The following is a 25,747-nucleotide window of genomic DNA, read 5'->3' as shown; positions in this document are numbered from 1 at the left end:
TAAAAAAAGCTAAAACACTGTATGCCTTCTTAACAGCCCTGTCAACCTGGGTGGCAACTTTCAAGGATCTGTGTACATGGACACCGAGATCTCTCTGCTCATCTACACTACCAAGAATCTTGTCATTAGCCCAGTACTTTGCCTTCCGGTTACTCCTACCAAAGTGCATCACCTCACACTTGTTCGCATTAAACTCCATTTGCCACCTCTCAGCCCAGCTCTGCAGCTTATCTATGTCTCTCTGCAACCTACAGCATCCTTCATCACTATCCACAACTCCACCGACTTTAGTGTCGTCTGCAAATTTACTAACCCATCCTTCTGTGCGTTCATCCAGGTCATTTATAAAAATGACAAACAGCAGCGGACCCAACACCGAACCTTGCGGTACACCACTAGTAACTGGTCTCCAGGATGAACATTTCCCATCAACTACCACCCACCGTCTTCTTTCAGCAAGCCAATTTCCGATCTAAACTGCTGTATCTCCCACAATCCCATTCCTCCGCATTTTGTACAATAGCGTACTGTGGGGAACCTTATCGAACACCTCACTTCAAAGCGTACAATTTAATTTTACTCATAAATGGCATACCTCAAATGTGTCATGCTGTCTTGTTCTGGTTTTCCTTCGAAAATAATTTTATTATAACTACTGAATCCCTTAATAATTTCAAACTCCTCTCATCAATCAGCCCTCAAACTTCAAATTCATGTTTAATCAGAGCAGTTTTGACACTGACACCAGCTCTACACAGGAATGGACATATGAATGTGCAAATTAGGAACACTCAGGCCCTTGAGCCTGCTCTGCTAATTAATAAGATCGTAGTTGATCTGATTAGTCCACCTTCCTCTCTATCACTAATAACTTTTCACCCAATGCTTAAGAATCTTTCTATCACTGCCTTAAAAACATGCAGCAATTCTGGGGCTGCACAGTGGTTCAGTGGTTCGCACTGCTGCCTCACAGCATCAAGGGCCCGCACTTGATTCCATCCTCAGGTGACTGTCTGTGTGGAGTCTGCACATTCTCCCTGTGTCTGTGTGGGTTTCCTCCTACTGTCCAAAGATGAGCAGACTAGGTGGATTGGCCATGCTAAATTACCCAGTAATGTTCAGGGATGTGTACATTAGGTGGGTTATAGGGGGATGGGTCTGGTTGGGATGCTCTGAAAGCCGTTGTGGACTTGTTGGGCCAAAGGCCTGTTTCCACACTGTATGGATTCTAAGAAAAAGAAATTCTAAGAAAATGCTTTTTCCAACATTTTTTTCAGGAAAAGAGTTGCAAGCGTCTAAGAATTTTTTCCCCCTTATATCCCTCTCCACATGCAACCTGTCAAGAACTCAGAATATTCTATGTTTCAACTAAGTCACCTTCTACTTTTCTAAACTCCAACAGATACATGTAAGTCTCATCTCTCTAATTTTTCCTCATAAGATAACCCCACCATTCTAATTATTTGTTTAGAAAAATTCTCTGAACTGCTTCAAACACTTTTGCAACCATCCTTAAATAAGGCAACCAGCACTGTACACAGTATTCTGAAGGTGCCAATGTCTGTGTAACTGAAACATAATCTCTCTACTTTTGCATTCAATTCCCTCTGCAATAAAAAAATAACTTTACTGATTTCTTGCTGCAACTTCATTTTAACTTTTTGAGATTCATGCACTAGGACATCCAGACTCCTTTGCATCTCAAGCTGTGCATCTCTCACAGTTAGATAATGCGTTTTTTTTATATACTTATGTCTACGAATAAGTAGAGGAGATAGCAGGTCAAAAGACAATAGAAAATCCACAGAACAGTGGGTCTGCATTGTTACTTAAAGTTGCTAGACATCTTCATTATTACGGAGGAATTATAGATACAGGGTATTAACCAACAGCTTAATATTCCACTTAAAAGACAAATTACAGTCTGAAGGGCAAACTTGACTCAATTCAATTAAACCTTCAATTTGTTGCTAACATTTCAGAATCTAATTGTTTCTCAGGAATTTATCAAACTATTTAATGTATAATTATTTGCTTTCAAGTGGAGTGATTGATTTGGTCGTGAGCACGTTCAATTGAAACTTTGAGAAAGGAATTTAGCTGCATACTTGAATTGGAAAACTTTGCAGGGCAATGGAGAAATCGTTAAATATTTCTTTCAATGAGTTATTACAGATGTAATGGATAAATGACTACCTGCTATGCTGCAGTATTCCATGACTGTCCTTATGTCTTCAAATGCACCAGATAATTTGCTTGCAGGGTTTCTGTTCCAATTACTCACATAGGATATGATAAACAGCATTATAACAGGCCATTTGGCCACAATGCCAGTGTTTATGCTCCACTTGAACCTCCATCATTTTTTCTCTATTGTTCATTTTCTGTTTTCTATATTGTTACTCTTTGCTGTGACAGTGCACTGGAAGCCAAGCTCCACCATTCCAAAAGCCGCCACAAAAGTTAGATTTCATCGATGTATGCTAAGTTCCCCAATTTACCCATCTTTTAGACCCTGGTTGACGGAAAACATTGACCAGGTTTCTGCACTTAAGAACTACTATTATTACACGTAAATAGATTCTAGCTTTAGCAACACAAGTATTAACTGAAAAAACATAACTGTACTAAATAAAAATTACTCTTTATATAGCTTTATATACATACATAGCAATGTAGATGGAGAAAAAAAAAGGTGTTTTGAGAAGCACAGAGCAACTGGTTCACAATTATAAAATCTCTGACCTGCTGGTTAAAATCCACAGCTTACCGCAACTGATATAGGGAAATAAACTGGCTTTCTTGAGGTTTGAAGTGTTTTTTTACAGCAAGGGAAAGTGTTACTCTTGCCTATGGCTTCTGACCAAAGATTCACACCCACAAGTTGTTTCATTGTCTAGTAGCCATTCAATAATTGCTGGCAGGCATCGACAACTGGTCAATATTCCACGGACCAATCAGGTACTTGTTGCCAGCTGAATCTCATTTTTGTTCTAGCTCACCTACATTTGAACTTTGCCCACTGCTCGAAAAAAAAAGCAGTGTAAAGAGCACTTACAATAAAAAAAATGCCAATTTTCTTTTAAAAGTATGATAATCCATTCTACAATTCCTGGTTTTAAAGTCTTCTACCCATTTCAGTCCATGATCAAATATACAGAAAAATAAAAAGATACAATCTTTATAATATCTACATCATAACAATATTCTCCCCCACCCCACCTGAAACGCTTGACTAACTTACTCTTAATTTTTTTTTCTCTTTTTGCTCCAACCATTGGCAGTAACTTCCATATCTATCACTGAGTGGCTGTAAATGTTTCTTCTGAATTCCCTATTGGATTTTCCACTGGTCAACCAGTTGTTATTCCAGCATAGATGGGAATTTATGCAAGGGGACTGGGGTCCACCTACCCAGTGTGACAAACTCTAAAGGAATTATCTGGGAAATTAAATCTTCTGCTGGGCAATTTCCCTGTGTCTGGAGCCCTATGAAGGTCCTGGGTCCTTTGTCAAATTGTACTCTGGCACCCTCTTCTTCCAATTTGGCATCCTAATACCTGGTACACTACTTACCCAGTTGGTACGCTACCCATCTGACCTCCCAGCACACTACTATCCTGATACTCAAACTTATGGAACTCTAACATCACATTCCTCTACGCACTTATCCTTTGACAGCAGCTGTAAAAGTAGATGTCTAGACTTTTACATATCAGAAAATAGCAGTTAACTGCTACAAAAAGGGGATGTGGTTTGCCCTCTGATAGTTCTGCACTACAAAAGAATTTTCAGAATGAAAATATAGCTCCAAACTTTTCAGGAGCCCTGAGTGGAACCTTCCCTCTGAGATACATGGCTTTCTTCTTTTGTAATAAAAGAAGATGGAGTGGAGATTGCCATTCCTCCAAAACCCAGACCCTATCTCCAGTTAAGGACCATTCTTTATTTTGGGAAACATGTCTATTTATTCATTCTATCAACAACTTTCACAGCTTTAAAGAACTTCATTCAGTCATTCCTCAACCTTACTTCATTTCAAGAGAAACAGACTCAACCTTTACATCCTTTTTTATAATAATAGCAACCAGAGAAGCATACACCTGAGTGATGTCTTACAAAGGTTTGATATTGATTTAGTTTAATTTCCCATAGCAATACTAACATTCTAAATAAAAACTGGGTGCTTGGCTTATTTTTTTGAAATGGAATTGCTGTGGCAGTTTTACAATGACTGGATCTTTTTGTTTCTCTACTCTATCCAGACTTGCACTTTTCATGTACAGTAACAAATTATCTCCCTGGTTCTGATTCCAAATTCGAATTGTCAATGTAAACCATGAACAGCAAATTCCCAAATTCTGCCAAGCTGAATAGCTACCCTTAATTCCTATTCTCCTCTCTGTTTTAAAGAGAGCTAGAAACCTCTACTGTAACTGGGGAAAATAGTGAAATTTGAATTCAATAAAATCCAGAATTAAAAGATGCTCTAATGGCAACCTTGTAATCACTGTTGGCTGTCACTGAAAAAGACTGTGGGGCTCACTAATTGTTAAACTCAATGTTATGTTCTGAAGGCTGTAAGATACCTAAGTGGAAGATGGTTGTTGTTTCTTGCACTGAACTTCACTGGAGCACTACAGTAGGCCTTAGACAGAAATGAGAACATGGTGGTATGTGGGCAGCCAAGTGGAAGCTCAAGGCCCCTGAAGAAGTTGGCATCATCAAAACAGACGTGACAGAGACAGAAAAAGTGGGAGAACGGAACAGACTATTTTCAGGAAGCAGGGTGAGAAGATACATAGTCAAGTTAAGTGTGGGAGTTGGTGGGTTTTTGTGGTGCTGAGCCTATCCCCACAAGTAGAAACACAAATGTCAAGGAAGGGATGGGAGGAGTCAGAAATGGCCCCAGGTGATGGTGAGAGCAGGTGGAAACATACAAGCAAAACAGATAGATATTTCCAATTCCAGACGAAAAGCAAGCAGCACCAACGATGTCCATCGATGTACTGAGATAAATATATTCATGACAGAGTTGAGGGAGGGGACCTAAGTAGGACTGAAACAAAGAATGTTTGACACATCCCACAAAGAACCAGGTTTAACTTGGCCCATGCAGATGCACACCTTTAACCTGAAGAAAATGGGGAATTGTTCAGAGCAAGGATGAGTTTGGCCAGGCAGTAAAGGGTAGTGGTGTTGGATGGAGACAATTCACGCCTTCTTTGGAGGAAGAGGAGAGCTTTATGGCCATCAGAAAATATCAGGGACACACTCTAGAGATTCACAGACTTTCTGGTTTGTTTGTTTCTCCCAGTCTATGTTAAGCGTAAAATCCCCCATCAATACTTCTCTGCCTTTGTTACATAGTTGTCCAATTTCAGTATTTATACAATTTAGCACCTCTAAGCTGCTACCAATAATTCATATATGACAGCTATTGTGGTTTTAGTTCCTTTGTAGCTCCCCAGTTTCACCCATAAGATGTTCACTGGTTCTTTCCCCTCATCGCATCTCCCTCACCGTACAAGTGATTCTTGTTCTGATCAGTAATGCTACACCAACCTCTTTGCTATTCTTTCTATCCCTACCTTAAAACCTTGTAACCTGGTAGGTTTAGTTCCCAATCCTGGCCATTCTGCAGCATAATGACAATCGTAACAATTTTGAATTTGAATGTGTGCCTGAAGATCATTTAATTTGTTCCTTATGCATTTATATAGAGAACTCCAATCTTGGCTGTATACTTTATCTCGTCCTTCAGTATCTTTTTATTATTTCTCCCAACTCGATTACTCAATGCACTTTTTACAGCCCTGCTTTATTCATTAAATTGGCCCTGCTTGTTTCTACTACTAACCTCTACCTTCTCCTCACATGTTGACCTATTGTTCCTGTTCCCCTGCCATACTAGTTTAAACCCTCCAGTGTGGCACTAGCAAAGCTTCCTGTGAGGACACTGGTGCTCTTCCAATTTAGGTGCAACTTGTTCCTTATGTGTGGGTCCCACCTGCCCTGGAAGAGATCCCAATGATCCAGATATCTGAATCCCTCAATCCTGCACCAGCTCTTTACCCATGTCTTCAGCTGTATTATCTTCCTGCTTCTGGCCTCAGTAGCACATGGCACAAAGAGTAATCCTGGAGATTTAGAACCACAGAGGCCCGGCTTGGAGGGAACTTGCAGCCAGTAGTGTTCCTATGCATTTATTGCACTTGCCTTTCTTCAGTCACATAGGTTGTAGGTTTGAGAAGTGCTGCTGAAGGAATTTTAGTGAGATGCTGCAGTGCATCTTGTAGATGTTACTCAATGCTATCACTGTGCAACTGTGGTGGAGGAGATTGAGTTGAATGTGGTGCATTAGGTGTCAATTAAGCAAACTGCTTTGTCCTTGATGAAGTCAAGCTTCTTGAGTGTTGGTGAAGCTGTACTCATCCAGGCAAGAGCAGACACAGATTTAGCTGCGACAGATAGATTGGTGAAGACAAGGTCAAGTATGGTTTCCAAACCTGATGACTCCCTAAACAGCTACTATACTAGGTCTTCAGCAGTTATGTTCTTTAGGAGATAATGGGAACTGCAGATGCTGGAGAATCCAAGATAACAAAGTGTGAAGCTGGATGAACACAGCAGGCCAAGCAGCATCTCAGGAGCACAAAAGCTGACTTTTCGGGCCTAGACCCTACATCAGACCCTCTGATGAAGGGTCTAGGTCCGAAATGTCAGCTTTTGTGCTCCTGAGATGCTACTTGGCCTGCTGTGTTCATCCAGCATCACGCTTTGTTATCTATGTTCTTTAGGAGTCAAGCAGCTTAGTTAATGGTGCTACAAAGTCAACCTAGGCAACAAACCTTGAAGTTACCTACCCAGAATATATACATTGTCCTTGCCACGCTCAGTTCTTCCTCCAAGTTTGCTCAACATGGAGAATTACTGATTCTTCAGCTGAAAAATGTGTTATTGGGACAGACCCATACCTGGTAAATAGCCGCAGAGTTTCTTGCCCATATTTGATCTGACACCGTGAGGTGTCATGAGCTCCAGAGTCAACGCTAAAGACTACCAGAGCAACTCCTGTCTCATTGTATACTATTGCACAGTCAACGCAAATGGGTCTGCCAGTCAGTGGGACAGGGCAAATCCAGGGGTGGTGATGGTCTTGCTGGGGCATTGCCTGTAGGCTATGGATCAGTGTGTATGACAACCACAAGGTGCTACTCAATTAGTCTGTGGGACAGTTTGCCAAGTTTGGCAAAAGCCCCCAGATGTTATTAAGCAAGACTTCACAAAGTCACCAGGATTGGGTTTGGGATTGCCATTTCCAGTTTTTCAATCGTTGCTGTACAGTTTCATTACTTTCAACTTTGTAGCAGTTTTGAAACAATTGAGTTGTTGGCCTGGCCATATCAGAGGGAATTCAAGAATCACAGACATTACTGTAGTTATCAAGTCATGTGTAGGACGGGCCAAGGAAAGAGGAAAACTTGCAGGTGTTCCCACACATCTGCTCCCCTTGTCCTTCTTGGTGGATGAGGTTGTAAGCTTGAATGGTGGTTTCCCATTATTGTTCTAAATTCTTTGCCTACTACTTTTCTCAGGTTTTAAAATCCCAGCCCCTCAAAACCAGTTTTTGTCCAATATTTTAACTTGGTTTTCATCATAGAAAAGACATAACTATCATCATCTCAAATCATATTAAATTATGGTCACAGCTATCTAGATGTTTTCCTACTTTTGATTCTCTTATCAGTTCTGAGTCATTTCCCATTAAGTCTGGTCAACTTGTGTGAAGATGATGTTTCTGTCAGCTTTAAGTTTGTCTTCAATAGGTATGAAAACCTGTTCTTCAAACTTGCAATATAATTTTCATAACCCAGGTTACCTTTGTTTTCAGATCATAGCGCTGCTCCTTGTGACATCCCGTGTCAACCACGTGTGTGATATCATCGATTGTTATTGAAGTCTCGGCGATGTTTGTCGCCAGGACAATTTTCCTCATCCAAGGAGCTGGTTGATGGAAAATTTCTTGTTGATCCATCACAGGGATGTTGGAATGAACTGTAAGAAGATATCACTTATACTTTAAATAATGATTTATCTCACCACATAAATATTTCAGAATGTTTCAACTTTAATCACATCCTCTCTAATGACAGCTGATGTAGAGGCAAAACCAGCTAAAGACTGTGCACATTTATTCTCCAGTGAAAGTGAAAGACTGACAATGTGTTTTCTTTTCTCTTGTCAAATGACCACTGGAATTCTGTGGTCGTGTTCAACGTTAGGAAGGGTTTTGACAAATTGGATTCGAACAAATGCTTCCACTGATGGTAAAATTTAAGCACAAGAGGCTATTTTGCAAAAACTATCTTTCGCATTCCCATTGCCAACAATATTCTGGCTTCAGCCATATTTATCAACAATTTTGCCAAGTTTTTTTTAAAAATAGAAACAGTGCTGGAGAAACTCAATTGGTGTGACAACATCTGTGGAGAGAGTTACCAGTCCAAATCCAATGCCTCTTCAGAAGCTTTTTATTAAAATTCACTAATCTAATATGGGCACTGCTTGCAATGTCAGCAATTATTGCCCAAACCTAACTGCCCTTAAGTGGACAACCATCTTCTTAAAACTTTGTAGCTCCAGGTGGTAAAGGTACAACAGTCCTTTTAAGGAGTTTCAGGTTTCTGACCCAGGCACAGTGAAGACATGACAGTCTACTTAGGTCAACATGCCGAATGACAGAGAAGAACTTACATAGACTGTAACATTCCTATGTCTCGACCGCCCTTGTTCTTCTAGGCAGCAGAAGTCTTATCAAAGCATCAATGGTAAGTTGGAGCATTGTCATTATGTCACACAGCACAGAAGCAGAACTTTTGTTCAACTCGTTCACGCCAACCAAGTTTCCCAAACTAAACTAGTCCCACTTGCCTGTGTTTAGCTCAGTTGGTTGTACAGTTGGTTTGCAAAGCAGTGTGATGTCAACAGTATGGGTTCAATTACCATCAATGGGTTGAGTTTACCATTAAGGACTTTGCTTCTCAACCCGCCCGTTTGCGTGAGGTATGGTGGCCCTCACCACCAGTTGTCTCTCTCTTATGAGTAGCCTTATGATCTGGTAAGACTACGGCGACTTGACTTGATCTATGTCCTTCATGACTTAGTAAACCTCTATAAGGTCACTCATCAACCTCCTACGCGCCAGTGAAAGAAGTCCAGCCTATCCAACCTCTCCTTATAACTCAAACCCTCCAGTCCCAGCAACATCCTTGAAAATCTTTTCTGAACCCTCTTCAATTTAATAAAATCTTTCCTCTAGCAGGGCAACCAGAACTGTGTACAATACTCCAAAAGTGGCCTCCCCATTGTCCTGTACAACCTCAATATGATGTCCCAACTCCTATACGAAAAGGTCTGCGCAATGAAGGCAAGTGTGTCTTCTTAATCATCCTGTTTACCTGTGACACAACTTTCAAAGAACTATGTAACTAAACCCCTAGGTGTCTCTGTTCAACAACATAACTGAGAGACCTACCATTAACTGATAAATAACTCACATTTATCCAAATTAAACACAATCTGCCATTTCTCAGCCCAGTGGCCTGACTATCTTGAGGATGGTGCTTACGGCTACAACAGTGCAGTGACGATTGAGGGCGAGTGAAAGTGAAAAAGTGAAGGTCACCATACCCCTGGGTACCACACGTTGCTTTCGCATTAGAGAGACACAACTAGTGATGAGCAATGTTATCTCTAAGGTGCACAGTTCCCCAGTTCCAGAAGTTATTGCAGCGCACAGGCATCGGACCCCAGCCCAGCCAGGAAGAAAATTAGAGGGAACAGCGGTAACAAGTTTAACTCAAAGGTCACTGCGCCTCAGGCAAAGAGTTAAGTTGAAAAGGTAGGTCTTTGTGGCGACCTCAGCCAGGACAAAACTTAAAACTGTTGGCATCAGTTTGCATCACAAATTATTTGTCCAGAAAACTGACCTAGGTGTATAAAGTGGTGGATGAGTGCTAATTTAGCGAACTTCTTTGTCTTGACTGGTTTTGAGCTTCTTGTGTTGCTGAAGCTGTACTCATCTAAGTAAACGGAGAGTATTCCATCACATTCATGAGAGTAGATGAGATATTTGCTGTAGAATTCCAAACTACTGACATGCTCTTCTGATTATCTGGAAGCAAACCCATGGAAGATTTATTTCTTCCCTAATTGCACTGACTTTACAGACACTCACAATAAAAAAACAGGAAGTTTACTTTTTTCAAATTGCACTAACTTTGCACCCACCGGGTAAAATTATATAGTTTTCTCTCCGAGTAGAAAGGCATTCCTCAAGTCTCTGTTGAACCCCTCGGATCTCCTGCCATCCTGGCAAGAAACACAAGATTCCACCTGCAACACAAACATAACAAGAGGTCAGTTAATGGCCAAGTGCAAAAGTGTATGGTTTCTTTAATGTTTCCTCTCACTCAGTGTCTCTTCTACCCTATTAAAGATAGCATCTGCTCCTGGATTCAGAGAGGTGCGCTGTGTTACTAAATGCTTATTCCAGAATAATTGTTTTGGCGATTCAGTCACAAACTGCATCACCACCAACCCAAAACTTCAACCCACATGCCACCAAGGCAAAGTCACTTGATTTGGGTTGAGGATTGGCTGATTTTTCCTTCCCCATTCAGCAGGACAGGAGCATAGTATCAACACAGCAGTAGCCATCATCAAACTGAATGGTGAAGTGGGCTGGATGGACCAAATCACCTACTTATGTTCCTATTTTCTGTTTCTATATTTCATATGCATGGGTAAGTGGAAGATGGACAAAGTATGTATGGGGGCTTTGGGGGCAGGGGTTTGGGCAGTATGGTGGGGTTGAGGAAGATCTGTGGGGATGAAGGGGGCCTTGAGGGGGAAGGAGGCCATGCGGATGAAGGGGGGGGGGGGGGGGCCCTAGGGTGGAGGAGGTGCATATGCAGGAAGAGTGGAGCAGAGTGCATGGGCAGGGTGTTGGAGAGGAAATTGGGACGATGCAAGCAGTGGGGAATGTTGGGTGGAGGAGCGTTTGGACAAGAGGAGAGTGTGGGGGTGGGTGTGCATCAGGGAAGATTGCGGTCTGAGGTAGGGTAGGTGTGCGCATGCGTGTATGCGTGCATGTGGGGAGGGGGTGGTGGAGTGACGCCCATGGATTGGAGTTCATGTGGTGGTCTGTGTGGGAATGATGGGCGTGTGTTTGGGGGTGGGGATTGTGTTGCATGGTCTAGTTTTCTCTCCTTGTGTTAAACCTTGATCCTAATCCTTACTGGGAAGTTCCAATCTCGAATGCTTTTAAGTCCTGCTCCTGATTTCACTGATTCTCAGGGGCAAATTCCACTCTTTCTACACATTTCATGTCTTGCTTCCCTTTTGTCTTTTTACGTGGTGGCTGTAGTTGTAGTGTTTGGTGGTGGTGGTAGTGGTGTTGGGGGATGTGAAATGGAGAGGATCCTTGATCCCCTGCTGCACTTTAAGCACTGCTCCTGGTTTCACCTATGTTCAGGGATTTTCAGCTCTGTCTCCACAGTTTAAACCTTGCTTCTAGGTCCTTTAACAGAATAAAGCATCCTGAGCCACTTCAACAGGATTTTCTTCAACAATGAACTACGTGAGGTCATATCTGGTGGAGTTGACCAAAAGCATGATTGACAAAATAGGCTTTCAGGAGCATCTTAAAAGGAAGATTGTGAGAGAGATAGAGATGTTCAGAAAGGGAATTTTGAACTTCAGAGCTTATGAACTTAGTAGCTGAAAGCATGCCCAGCAACAATTGAGCAAATAAAATTAAGGATCCTCAAGGGACCAGAACTAGATTGCAGGTATTCCAAAAGTTTCTGGGCATACAGGAGAACAGGGACAGGGAGGACTAAGGTCACAGAGGAATTTGAAAACAAGGTTGGACGCTGCCAAATCAAGTCCAGTGTAATTCAGTGAGCACATGGGTGGATTCTGTATGTGTTTTATATATCCTTGAGTCATAGAGGGCAGAAAGTTAGAGAATTGCTAGGAGTGCATTAGAATAATAAAGTTTAAAGGTAACAAGGTGAGACTTTCAGCATCAGATTAACAAGGCAGGGACAGACTTAGGCAATATTAGAGAAGTGGAAGCAAGCAGTGTACTTAATTCCGCAACGTGGAAGCTCACCTTGGGTCATGTATGAAAACAAGCTTATGTAAAAGTCTTATCTGGCCTCAGATAATTGTCAGCAAAAAGAATCAAGTCAGTGGTTTGGGACCAGGTTTTGGAGAGGGGATCAAAAAGAATAACTTTGTTCTTCTAAACATTACATAGAGAAAAATTTCTGCTCACCCTTGCGATAACAATGACAATGCAGAAGTCGAGAAAGATGATAGTGAAGAAAAGCTGTGTATTCTCACTTTACATTTGAAAATTGCTGCACTTTTTTATTTATTCATTTATGGGATGTAAGCATTGCCAGCTAGACCAGTAACTATTGCTCATGCCTAGTTGCCTTCAGAAAGTGGTGGTAAATTGCTTGCTTGAACCACTGCCCTCCATTTGGTGTAGGCACACCAATAATGCCAGTAGAGGGGGACTCTCAGGACTTTGATACAGTGACAGTGAAGGAATGATGGTATATATCCAGGACTGGATGGCGAATGGCTTGCAGGGAACTTGTAGCTGGTGGTGATCCTATATGTCTGCTGCTGTTGTCGTTCTGGGTAGATTTGGAAAGCACAATCTGAGGACCTTTGGTGATTTTCCTGTTTGATGGTGCCATGGGTCATGAAGCAGATAAGGACAGAAATGTGCCACAGGTATTTTCTGGAAAAACGCAATGCAGGAATGGGAAGACAGGCAATTGCAGGTGATTCTCCAGCTATCATCAGGCAAGACAAACAAGGACATTTCTACGCAACTAAACATTGATGGTGAGGCATAGGAGGATGGTAAAGTCCACAGGAGGTTGTGAAAGTCTCCGGACAGGTGTAGACAGAAAAAGCTAGATAGTTTATCTTTGTCCCAGTGAAACATTGTGTAATTTATGACCTTGGTTGACAGTGTTTCTGTTTGTTACTCTGGTTAAAATCAATAACTCTGATGGATTAAACAATTGGACCTTCCTGGTCTGCATATTTGAGGACTTAACCAGTTTGTACAGTCAGCCAGTAAGTAAGGAGAAAGAATTAGAAATATCCCTCTCTTACTGTCAGCAGCAAACAGTAAGAGCTCAAATAAGCTTCTCTTACCTGATTCACTGTGAGCATCAATATGCAAAATTGTGTCAGTGACCAGATCAAGATCAGGGACAGGGTCTTCCTCATCCTGCTGACGTCACAAAACCAAACAGTTAATTAATACTACCGAAAACTCAAAAGTTTTATCAAATAATGTATTGTTTTGCTCTAATATAATTCCTTGTGATCTTAAGGATCATTTATTTTGTGGGAAGAAAATTACACACCAATTGAAAGTTTGAATAGTGCTGCAAGACACAGATGACATCTGCCGATTCCTGCACACGCCCAGAGACAGTAACAGATTTGGAGATCACTGGTGGCTCAAAGGCTGAATTGAAATGTGTAGTGCATTACAAATAAGGAGCTCCTCAGATCTGAATCTCAGCTCGAATCAGATCAACTGACTGTAACTAAGAAATTAAGATTAAGATATAGAATGAGTTTGGTGAAGACAAGAAATAGAAAAGGTACAGTGGAAGTATTAATGCAGCTTTATGCAGCCAAGTTGTACTAGTCGTTAGAGAGAGGGACAACAGGTGGTGAATTTAACCTAAGGGTCACCATTCCTTCAAGACCTTCATGGTAACCACAGCCAATATGGAAACTGAACCATGGATAGCAAAGGTCAAAGTCATTGTGGCGGAGTTTATAAGCCCCTTGTAAAAGTTTAATTTGCAGTAGAGGATAGAGACAAAGAAAATAGAGGCTTGTAGGAAAGATACTGAAATTATCATGAGTAATTTATCTCCATGTACATTAAACAAATCAGATTGGCAAAGGTGGTCTGAAAGATTACTTCATACTGTACTCAGAAATTATGGATACACTATATTTGAGTGCCAATCTGGGAGCAGGACAACTTAGACCTGGTAATGTGCAATGAGACAGGGTTTAATTAATTAATAAATACCCTTATTCTAAAGCAGCCTTACAGCCAGAGTAGTCATGACATGATAGAATTTCACATTCAATTTAATTGTCAGAAGTGCGGGTCTAAGTCTCCTGCCTTAAACTTAAACAAATTACAGGAGTACGAGTAAAGCATTGACTAAAGTCAATCAGGAAAAACAGGTTAAATGGACGTTAGTGCAAAAGTAGCAGACTTGTAAGGAGATATTTCAAATCTCAGGGGTGACATATTACTTTGAGTGCCATCTATGATTAATTAAGGAAGGATAGTATCACATTGAAAAGAACAGCATACAATATTAATGATCCAGGTGAAGGAACTGCAGGCATTCTGGCTAGGTCTGCTGACGATACAATGATAGGTGGAGTGACAGGTAGTATTGAGGAGGTGGGGAGGCTGCAGAAGGATTTGGACAGGTTAGGAGAGTGGTCAAAGAAGTGGCAGATGGAGTACAGTGTGGGAAAACGTGAGCCACGCACTTTGGTAAGAAGAACAAAGGCATCGACTATTTTCTACATGGGAGAAAATTCAAAAGTCTGAAATGCAAACAGACTAAGGAGTTCCAGTCCAAGATTGTCTCAAGGTAAACTTGAAGATTGAGTCAGTAGTCAGGAAGGCAAATGCAATGTTGGCATTTATCTTGACAAGACTTGAATTTAAAAGCAGGGATATACTACTGGGGCTTTATAAGGCATTGGCCAGACCACATTTGGAGCATTGTGTGCAGTTTTGGGCCCCGTATCTGAGGATGTACTGGCCCTGAAGCGGGTTCAGAGGAGATTCCCAGGAGAATGGTCCCAGGAATGGAAAACTTAACATATGAGGAACATTTGAGGACTCTGGGACTATACTCATTGGAGTTGAGAAGGATGAGGGCGGCGGGGGGTGGAATCTAATTGAAACTTACAGAATACTGAACGGCTTGGAGAAGGTGGATGTTGGGAAGATGCTGCCATTGGAAGGAGAGACTAGGACCCGAGGGAACAGCCTTAGAGTAAAGCGTAGACCTTTTAGAATGGAGATAAGGAGAAACATGTTCAGCCAGACAGAGGTAAATCTACGGAATTCAGTGCCACAGAAGACCAGGTCATTGAGTACATTTAAGACTGAGAGAGAGAGGTTCTTGATTATCAACGGCATCAAGGGTTATGGGGAGAAAGTGGGAGAATGGGGTTGAGGAACTTATCAGCCATGATTGAATGGCAGAGCAGACTCGATAGGCCGAAAGGCCTAATTTCTCCTCCTATGTCTTATATCGTGAAGCTGAATGGTAAATCAGAAGATTAGACAGATTTTATAATCTAAAGATTGACAAATAAAGGAAGGAGAAATTCGAATTTAAAAGAAAGCTAGATAGAATCATTAAAATAGATACCAAGAGTTTCAAGCAGTTTTAAAAAAAGAGTAATTGAGGGTTGACCCTTTAAGAAGTGAGTCTGCAGAATTAACGTTGGGGGAAAAAAACAATGGTTTTAGCATAGAAAAAAAAATTGAGCTTGCCTTCACTGTAGAAGGTACCAATAGTATTCCAAGAAAAAAAACTGAACTTTTTTCATCTCTCATACATCAGGACAATTTGCAAGAATGCCAATACAAGGGAAAAATAAACATTTATACTGCATGAGAGGTATGGGCTGATAGGTTAGCAAGTGAAATGTGATCAGTAGAGGTGTTAACATGGAGCATGTGCCCATTAACACAAACTGCGAACATACTCTAGGTGTAGCCTAAATAATGGCTCACATGAATGTAATAGGGTATCTTTATTGTTATATTCCAAACCCTCAGCATAAATTAATACATTATCAGCTTTCGTATCTGCACGTTAACTTTATGGTTCATATAAAAAAGATACCCACCTCCCTCTGAATACAAACATTTCCCATTTTATTGCCATCCAACAATTATTCGGCTTTTATATTTTCCCTACCAGAATGGCCAATTTCATGCTTTGCCACAATGTATTCCATTTGTCATGTACTTCCCTTCTCACACTAAGACAGTACACTCTTTTGCAACCCGCTTGCATCCTCCTCACTACCGACCCTCCTATATAACTTGGTGTCATCAGCAAATTTAGTTGTGTTAACACTCAGTGCCATCCTCCTACTGATATGAGCTATAAATAATTGAGGCCTAAGTACCAAACCTTGCAACCTGCCTCTATCCCCACTGCGCTTTTATTTCACTGGAACAAGTGCAATTGTGGGACATGAGATAACAGGAACTGCAGATGCTGGAGAATCGGAGATAACAAAGCATAGAGCTGGATGAACACAGCAGGCCAAGCAGCATCAGAGGAGCAGGAAGGCTGACGTTTCGGGCCAAGACCCTTTTTCAGAAAATGGGTCTAGGCCTGAAACGTCAGCCTTCCTGCTCCTCTGGTGTTGCTTGGCCTGCTGTGTTCATCCAGCTCTATATCGTGTTATCAATGGTGGGACATGCTCCTTTTGATTGCAGAGAGCAGGTACCCAACTCATGAACATTTTGTTGCTTCGCGAAAAGTCATGATAATTTTAACATGTTTATTAGTGTAATTCTCAACTCATATATATTAGTGAGCACCTTTTTAGTGCCCATCGGACTCAGTGTACCATCATTTGCTCAAATCTAAAAGCTATGTTGATGCTGTGTAATCTGGGCAGTTTTATTATTAATATACTTCTATTGTAATGGATGAATACAACAGTTTGGTTTTTCAGGCACTTCAGACCACAGTTAAGAATTGACCACATTTGAACATAGCGAGTTTTGAGAAGAATTGTAGCTCAGGTTGAGGTTCTGGATGTGACTTTGCTCGCTGAGCTGGAAGGTTAGTTTTCAGACGTTTCATCACCATTCTAGGTAACATCATCAGTGAGCCTCCAACGAAGCACTGGTGTTATGTCCCGCTTTCTATTTATCTGGTTAGGTTTCCTTGGGTTGGTGATGTCATTTCCTGCGTTTGTGATGTCATTTCCTGTTCTTTTTCTCAGAGGATGGTAGTTTGGCTCCAAATCAATGTGTTTGTTGATGGAATTCCGGTTGGAATGCCATGCTTCTAGGAATTCTCGTGTGTGTCTCTGTTTGGCTTGTCCTAGGATGGATGTGTTGTCCCAATCAAAGTGGTGTCCTTCCTCATCTGTATCTAAGGATACGAGTGATAGTGGGTCATGTCGTTTTGTGGCTAGTTGATGTTCATGGATCCTGGTGGCTAGCTTTCTGCCTGTTTGTCCAATGTAGTGTTTGTCACAGTTCTTGCAAGGTATTTTGTAAATGACGTTCATTTTGCTTGTTGTCTGTATAGGGTCTTTAAGTTCATTAGCTGCTGTTTTAGTGTGTTGGTGGGTTTGTAGGCTACCCTGATGCCAAGAGGTCCGAGTAGTCTGGCAGTCATTTAGGAAATGTCTTTGATGTAGGGGAGAGTGGTTATGGTTTCTGAGCCCGTTTTGTCTGTTTGTTTGGGTTTGTTGCTGAGGAATCGGCGGACTGTGTTCATTGGGTACCCGTTCTTTTTGAATACGCAGTATAGGTGATTTTCCTCTGCTGTTCGTAGTTCCTCTGTGCTGCAGTGTATGGTGGCTTGTTGGAATAATGTTCTAATGCATCTTTGTTTGTGGGTGTTGGGATGGTTGCTCCTGTAAACGAAGCTGCATTAGAACATTATTCCAACGAGCCACCACACACTGCAGCACAGAGGAGCTACGAACAGCAGAAGAAAATCACCTATACAGCGTATTCAAAAAGAATGGGTACCCAATGAACACAGTCCGCCGATTTCTCAGCAACAAACCCAAACAAACAGACAAAACGGGCCCAGAAACCATAACCACTCTCCCCTACAACAAAGACATTTCCTAAATGACTGCCAGACTACTCAGACCAACTTGGCATCAGGGTAGCCCACAAACCCACCAACACACGAAAACAGCAGCTAATGAACTTAAAAGACCCTGTACAGACAACAAGCAAAACGAACGTCATCTACAAAATACCTTGCAAGAACTGTGACAAAGACTACATTGGACAAACAGGCAGAAAGCTAGCCACCAGGATACATTATCATCAAGTAGCCACAAAACGACATGACCCACTATCACTCGTATCCTTACATACAGATGAGGAAGGACACCACTTTGATTGGGACAACACATCCATCCTAGGGCAAGCCAAACAGAGACACGCACAAGAATTCCTAGAAGCATGGCATTCCAACCGGAACTCCATCAACAAACACATTGATTTGGAGCCAAACTACCATCCTCTGAGAAAAAGAACAGGAAATGACATCACCAACCCAAGGAAACCTAAACATATAAATAGAAAGCGGGACATAACACCAGTGTTTCATCGGAGGCTCACTGATGATGTTACCTAGAATGGTGACGAAACGTCTGAAAACTAACCTTCCAGCTCAGCAAGCAAACTCACATCCACATGTGAACATCTGGAATCACGAATGGGGCAGAATATGCAAGAACAAATTTCCTTCAGAACAACCGGTCAGGACTCGTGCACAATCATATAGGCTTTACAGCGTCACTGCTTACTCCTAGATTTCAATTCCAGATTTGTTCAATTAGCTGAATATATTGTTGTCTGTTATAGCAAAGACATGCCCTGTTACCTCTCCAATCACAACTTAGCACTGTACTACTTTACCACGATGCGATCGTCAACTTGGCCTAAGTAGTCTTCTTATTGGTGCTGAGTGAGTGGATTTCAGCTCAACTTCTGTCCAGGCATGAGCAAGCACGTTACAGAATCTTGAAACATCTACATGAATCCGAAAAGGGCATATACCTAATATCCTAGCCAACATTTACCTTCAATCAAAATACCCAAAAACAGACTAAATGCTCTAATCGTCTGACTTAGACAAACTAGCTAATCATTTCAGTGCAAAAATCGTTAATTTGTTGTGAAATGATTTAGGACATTCAGAAACAGAAAAATAACACCAAGACAAACTCTTTCCTCTTTTATCAAGCTACTCACTTGATTGAGCCGAGTCGTCTTCCTTTGTCCCAGCATTGGTAGGATATCATCCAGGTAAAAATCCTTCACCGGAAACATGAACCCTGGCACAGTTACTATGGGGCAATTCCCATAATATTCCGATATACGCTCAGTGTCACTGGTGGCACTCATTAAGATGATCTTCAGATTCGGGTTGGATTCCAACACCTTCTTCAGTAAGATGAGAAGGAAGTCCGTGTTGACATCTCGTTCGTGGACTTCATCCACAATGACATGACTGATGCCTTCCAGTGAGGCATTCCCTTGCAGTTTCTTTAACAGGATGCCAACAGTGCAGAAGAGTAGGGCTCCACCTCTAGGGGGCAACATGCTCTCCAGCCTCACCTGGTAACCCACATTTTTCTTCAGGTTTGGTCCCATTTCATAGCCTACTCGTTGCCCCACTGATACTGCACTGATCCTTCGGGGCTGTGTTATTAAAATGTTACAGTGTGCTCCTCTGTTGTCAGTTATGAACTTCTCCAAAATAAATTGAGGGATCCTGGTAGTCTTACCACATCCAGTTGCGCCAGCTATGACTATGACCTGATTTTCTTCAATGGCAGAAATTACTGTTTTCTTGTGCAAGTCCACTGGCAATGGCTTAACATTCACAGGCCTGGATCGCTGCCAAAGCCAGAGCAGTTTCTGACTGATACGTTCCGCCTCTTCTTGAGACAGTGGGACATACATTTCTCCTGTGATGGCATCACTAACTAAACCGCTGCCAGACACTGAATCCACAATCTCTGGGCTAGGGCTAATGGACTGGTGTTCATGGTCATCATCTTCAGAGGCAATCTCTATTGTATGCTGTGAGAGAATGAGAGAGAAAAAAACACTGGTGAGGATAGATGGAGAGAAAATAAAATGTGAGGCTGCATCACTCAGTTTAATGAGAAAATATTGAAAACATTAAATAAAACAGTGAATGCTCAAAAAAATTAATGCAATATTCTTCCCTTCTCTACTAATGGTGTTAGCTTTAGCCCATAGCCTTGTTCAAAGTATTGACCAGAAGTCAGTGTTTGAGAGATAAATGTCATATAAAACACAAACTATTGTTTTCTGAAATGAAAATAAACTGGAGAAACTCAGCAGATCTGGCAGCATCTGCAGAGAGAGGAACAGGATTGATGTTTTGAATCCATTTGGACTCTTCTTCACCTTTCTTCTCTGGTACCTCATTCAATTAAACATCCTCCATTCGTTAAATGTGCTAATTGATGTATTGTTGTCACATGCACAGGAGATTCAGTGAGAAGTGTTTTGTGCACTATACACGTAGATCGTACCATGCAAAGTACATCAGGGTAGCAGAACAGAATGCAGACTAAAGTGTTGCAGCTGCAGAGAAGGTGCAAAGAGAAAGAAATAGAGAGAGAGAGAGAGAGAGAGAGAGAGAGAGAGAGAGAGAGAGATATCAGAATTAACATTTGAGAAGTCCATTCAAAACCATGATAACAGCAGGGAAGCTGTTCTTGAACCTATTTGTCTGTGTATTCAAATTTTTATATCTTCTCCCCCGACAAAAGAGAGTACAACCGGGGTGGGAGGAGTCTCTGATTATGTTGGTTGCTTTCCCGCAGCAGCAAGAACTGCAGATGGATTTAATGGATGGAAGGTGTGGACTGGGCTGCGTTCACTACTTTCTGTAGTTTCTTGAGGGCTTGGGAAAAGCAGTTGCCATACCACACCAAGATAGATTCAGACAGGATGCTTTATATTGTGCATCTATAAAAATTGACAGGAATCCTTGTGGACATGTTTCCTTAGCTTCCTGTGGAAGTAGAGATGTTGTTGTGCTTTTTTGACAATCATGTTAATGTGGGTGGACCAGGGACAGACTGTTGGCGATCATCACTCTCAGGAACTTTACACTCTTGACCATATCCATCTCAGCACTACTGATGCAGGCAGGGCATGCCCTGCACTCCACTTCCTGAAGTCAATGATCAGCTCTTTCGTTTTGCTGATGTTGATAGAGAGATTGTTGTGTCTACACCATGCTGCTAAGCATTCAATCTCTTACCTGTGTTCTACCCTGTTGTTGTTTGAGATCCAACCTATAACAGGGGTGTTGTCAGCAACCTTGTAAATGGAGTTGGGGCAGAAACTGGCCACACGGCTGCAAGCGTATAAGGAATATATTAGGGGGCTGAGTACGCAGCATTGCAGGGCACTGGTGTTGAGGGTTAAGGTGGAGGAGGTGCTGTCGCCTATTCTTACTGGTTGCTGTCTATGGATCAGGAAGTCAAGAATCCAGATCCAGAGAGAGGAGACCAGACATAGGTCTCAAGTTTAGAGAGGAGTTTGTTTGAAATTATAGTGTTGAAGGCCCAAATGTAGTCACGGTGTCCTTGTTATCCAGATGCTCTTGGATGAGTACAGGGACATGGCGTCTGCTGTGGACTTGTTGTGCCGGTAGTCAAATTGCAAAAGATCAAGGCAATTTGGTAGGCTGGAGGTGATGTGAGCCATGACTAACCTCTCAAAACACTTCATAATTATGGAGGTCGAAGACATTGCATGAGTTTTCTTTGCACCGGGATGATGATGGTTTCCTTGAAGCAAATGGGGACTTTAGATTGTAGCATCGTTAAAGATGTTCGTGAATACTCCCACCAGCTGGTCTGCACAGGCTCGGACTATGAGTCATTCACAAGTATAGAGAATGGTTTTAAGAAGGACAAGGTAGACCATTCAGCTATTGACTCTTTGGAGTAGCAAACCAAATGATCCCACTCCCATCCTCTGCCCACCATCCTCAGTATCAGAGATTATTATTTGTTATCTAGGTGAATTCATCAGATAAGGAAAGGAAAACAACAATAATGTTTCAGTTTCCTTATTAAATTAGTTCCTGTTTGAGGTGTGAAAAACTCAAAATAATAAGTCAGGTTTCTTATGAATAAGCGTACTTTACTAATGTTTCAGACCAAGGGAATTAATAAAAGCAGCGATCAATGAATTTTCATTTAACAGCTTCAGCAGCAGATAAACAAGCTTTCTTCATTTGTTCAAACCTACAAGGACATGTGTTACGTCTCTACGACAGTTCTCTGATACAAAGTCAACAAAAGACAAATTTTGAACAGCAACTTGAGAAGTTATAGTTTCAACCAGCTCCTGACACCTAACATTCAGATGGGTTAGAAATGTAGTCCAGGGGTTTTATTTTTGTTCCTTCATAATTCACATCTGCGTATCAAGTGGACAAGAGATAATACTATGTTTAGAAGGACTCTGTTCATTGATGTGACATCAACTACAGATCAGTTGGATGCATGGGTCAGAAGGATTTGACTTCACAGACCACTCTGGAGGCTAAAGCACAAATAAAATGCTGACATCCACGGCAGTGTTAAACTATAATGTGTTTTGGATGAATGTTAAACTGAGGTCCAACCTGGCCTCTCAGGTGAACATAAGGTAATTCATAGCACAGGAGTTACTCCTATTGTCCTGTATTTATCCAGTCAACTTTAAAAGATAGATCGCCTGGCTATTTATCATGTTGCTGTCATGCGAGTTGCTTTATGCAGCTAATTCTGGTATCACTTGGCTACAGAGGGAGGAAGGGGAGTAGCCACCAGGAATTCTGCATCAGGATACAGCAAACTCTGATAGAGCATGTGGCTGGAGAGGTCAGATGGAAATTGGATCTAATTTTGTGTTGATATACTCCACACAAACTATCATCTCCAAAATTAGAAATTCCACAAGCATCCCTATACCGGCACGCACTCAAAGGATAGCCTTGGAATGTTTAAAGCCTGTATAGTTCAACTACAAGAGAACTGCTCATAAAATTAGCACATTACTACAGATGTTACCATTTGGTCCATTAATTTTGCACTGTCTCTTTGAAAGACATATTAATTAGGCCTGTTCCACTGTTCTTTCCTGCTCAAGCACATGTTTGATAGCTACTTTTGAACTGGCTTCCGTTGTCTGTCTCAGGTCATGCATTCAAAATCATCAGAGCTCCTGCATAAAAACATTTCTTCTTGCCTGCTCTCTGGTCTTTCACCAGTTATCTTAGATCGAGAACCTCCATTATCTATATTGCTGCCACTGGAAACAGTTTCTCTTTATCCACTCTTTCAAATCATTCAATTTTCAATTTAAACATTCTCTGCTTTAAGAAGAGCAATCCCAGCCTCTATAGCCTCCTGATAGTTTTAAAGGAAGTTTATTTAAACTTGAAAAGAATGATACATATCACAGATTTATTAAGGTTTATAAAATGATCATTACAAAACAAGGCAGTCTGAACATCAACAATGCTAAGTAACTGGCAGACAGAGTTTACTCCAAGATATGCCAGACTGCGACTGACCTGGTCCAAGTATTGCTGGATTCGTTGCTGGAGGCTGTTTGGGATTTCTAGCTTGGTCGGACGCCGCTCCTTTTCGCTCAACTCTTTTATCGCGGCCAAGTTGTACATGGCATGGGTCAGTGGATGATTTTTCTGGTTGATCAAACCAAGATCCTGCCAAGCAGACATAACCACACACAGGTTTCTTCTCTACGTTTTTTTGGAAATATAGCAAGTACAATATAGTAAAAATGGCCAAATTAGACATGTAGATCACAAATACATAATCACTGCAGATGATGTGGTGCAGTGATTTGATCTTCAGGATTGCATCAACTCTGGTTCAAGCTGAAGGAATAACTATCCCCACTGATGGATATCAGGGAAGTTCCTATTCCAATTCCCGAAGAATGTGCATGCAAAGAATGAACTGCACCTGCTAATTTAGCTCTGGCTGAAAATGTCCCACATAAAGGATATAGATTGACTGGGTGAAAGAATTGGGAAAATACTACCGTGGTCGAATTGCAAACTGAGATTGAGGTTAAGGAAATAAAGCAGGAGCTGTGAGCAGGGAACACTACTGAATATAGTCAGGGCTGTGCCTGCCTTGTAAATGTCTGACTCAATAGTTTGGAGTGAGTTCATTATTCCACAACTAACTTGTTCTGTATTTATGAGGCATACACAGAAACCATTTCACTCTATCAAGCAACAGAATCACAATCAATTCTTCCATGCACCAGTATGAAGGCCCCATTTACCAGTAATGTCTGCACCATATGATAAGGTTGCATTTACTGTCCCTAACTGGTTGTTAGGCAAGTGGGCCATCTTGAACACTCTACATGCTGATAGTGCCATCTCAACAGCACTAGTCAGAAGTGATGCCCCACCAGATAACTACTAAATTCCCAAAGTAGGGGCTAAAGTACCACTGTACAGTTCACTGACTACTCACACTGCTCAGCTTGCAATTGAATACTCTAGAATACTCACACAGGCTTTAAGATTGCTAATCCAACTCAGCTCTTCTGATACCTCAGGTGACAAATTTAAAATTCCAGCACCTCACTAGAAAGGAATAAGAGGTCTGACAGCGAACCAACACCATGCAATTACTCGGTTGATTCTTCACATGAGAAAACAGAGAGATTTAATACTGACAGCTGCAATACACCAGCTCAATGCTGTGCACAAGTTTGGCATGCAGCAAGTTGCAATCACCTTCAACTTCTTACAGGCTAAAGCTGCTGCTCTTCTTTCTGCCTCGGTTTTCCGCCGGCCACTTGCAATGAAGGTCATCGGGGTCGGCCACTGCATCTCAAGCCGGCATACCTTGACAGGACCATCTTCTGTGGTGTATTTCAAATAGTCCTGGTGGAGCAGCACACAAAGGTTAAAATGGTGTTACTGCCATTTACATGAGCAGAAACATAGGAATCGATGAACCAAACAAGGAACAGATCAATCTAGCTTACCTGGTGTAACTTCACAGTCATGTAATGTAACAACATTGGACATCCTAAATTATTCTAAGGCTAAAGTCTTTTTTTCACGCTATGAATTAAATTATAAGAAATAAAGATTGGATAAACACAAAACATTAATATTCAGACTGAATAGCAAAAATCAATGAAGCAATTGAAGAAAACTTGGCTCTGGCATTTTCTATTATGAATATTTATGTATATTACAATTAGCTGCTTTTATTTATTTTAACTATTACAAAAATGTGTGGCAAACTTAAAACGCGTAAAATAAAAGTCCAGTAATCCATATAATACAGCAAAAATACTGGATGGGCAAGGATACTCAAGTCAGTTATTCAGTTAATGAAACAGTTAACTTTGGGATGAGGTGTTAGAGAAATTCAACACGCTTTTACCCTCTTCTGTAATTTCAACTCCACTAGATATTACTATTTAGAGTAAAAGTGTGACGTAGTAACATTAGTTTTTAATAACCAAAGAAGATTATAAGACCTAAAAACAAAAGCTTACCATTCATTCTATCATTCCTATTATGCCGAAACCAAAACAGAGAATATGGGCATTGATCTCTCTCGCCTGCTGAGCAAGCACTCCACCGTTTCAGCTAATTCCTTCATAAAACCCTTGCTGACAAGGATTTGAATACGACAAGCAATGTTCTGGTGGGGCAGGCAGCAATAATATTTTTGTACACTTGGCCCTTTCAAGAACTCTACACAACTATTAATCCCTCTTCACATGGAGTAACTTCCTATGTTAGATTCAACTTAGACATTTAATTGCTTG

The 25,747-nt window shown here is 41.3% G+C and overlaps 1 protein-coding gene across 2 annotated transcripts in view; it reads right to left on the bottom strand.

The window, feature by feature from the left end:
* Window positions 1-25,747, bottom strand: part of dhx30 (DEAH (Asp-Glu-Ala-His) box helicase 30) — a 64,580-nt gene that overhangs the window by 28,836 nt on the left and 9,997 nt on the right. Inside the window, exons 6-11 of one of the 2 annotated variants that reach the window (XM_048528797.1) lie at window positions 24,696-24,845; window positions 23,490-23,642; window positions 19,127-19,960; window positions 13,249-13,327; window positions 10,294-10,398; window positions 7,883-8,058 (exon numbers count right to left, since the gene is read on the bottom strand). In XM_048528797.1, the coding sequence (XP_048384754.1) occupies window positions 7,883-8,058; window positions 10,294-10,398; window positions 13,249-13,327; window positions 19,127-19,960; window positions 23,490-23,642; window positions 24,696-24,845 (1,497 nt within the window). The remainder of the gene's footprint in view (window positions 1-7,882; window positions 8,059-10,293; window positions 10,399-13,248; window positions 13,328-19,126; window positions 19,961-23,489; window positions 23,643-24,695; window positions 24,846-25,747) is intronic. The other variant, XM_048528798.1, reaches the window with a different exon arrangement.

Source organism: Stegostoma tigrinum, chromosome 5, assembly GCF_030684315.1.
Source record: "Stegostoma tigrinum isolate sSteTig4 chromosome 5, sSteTig4.hap1, whole genome shotgun sequence".
NCBI classification, from domain to species: domain Eukaryota; kingdom Metazoa; phylum Chordata; class Chondrichthyes; order Orectolobiformes; family Stegostomatidae; genus Stegostoma; species Stegostoma tigrinum.
Note: the sequence above shows the minus strand (reverse complement) of the source record. Positions and strands in the feature narration are given on the sequence as shown.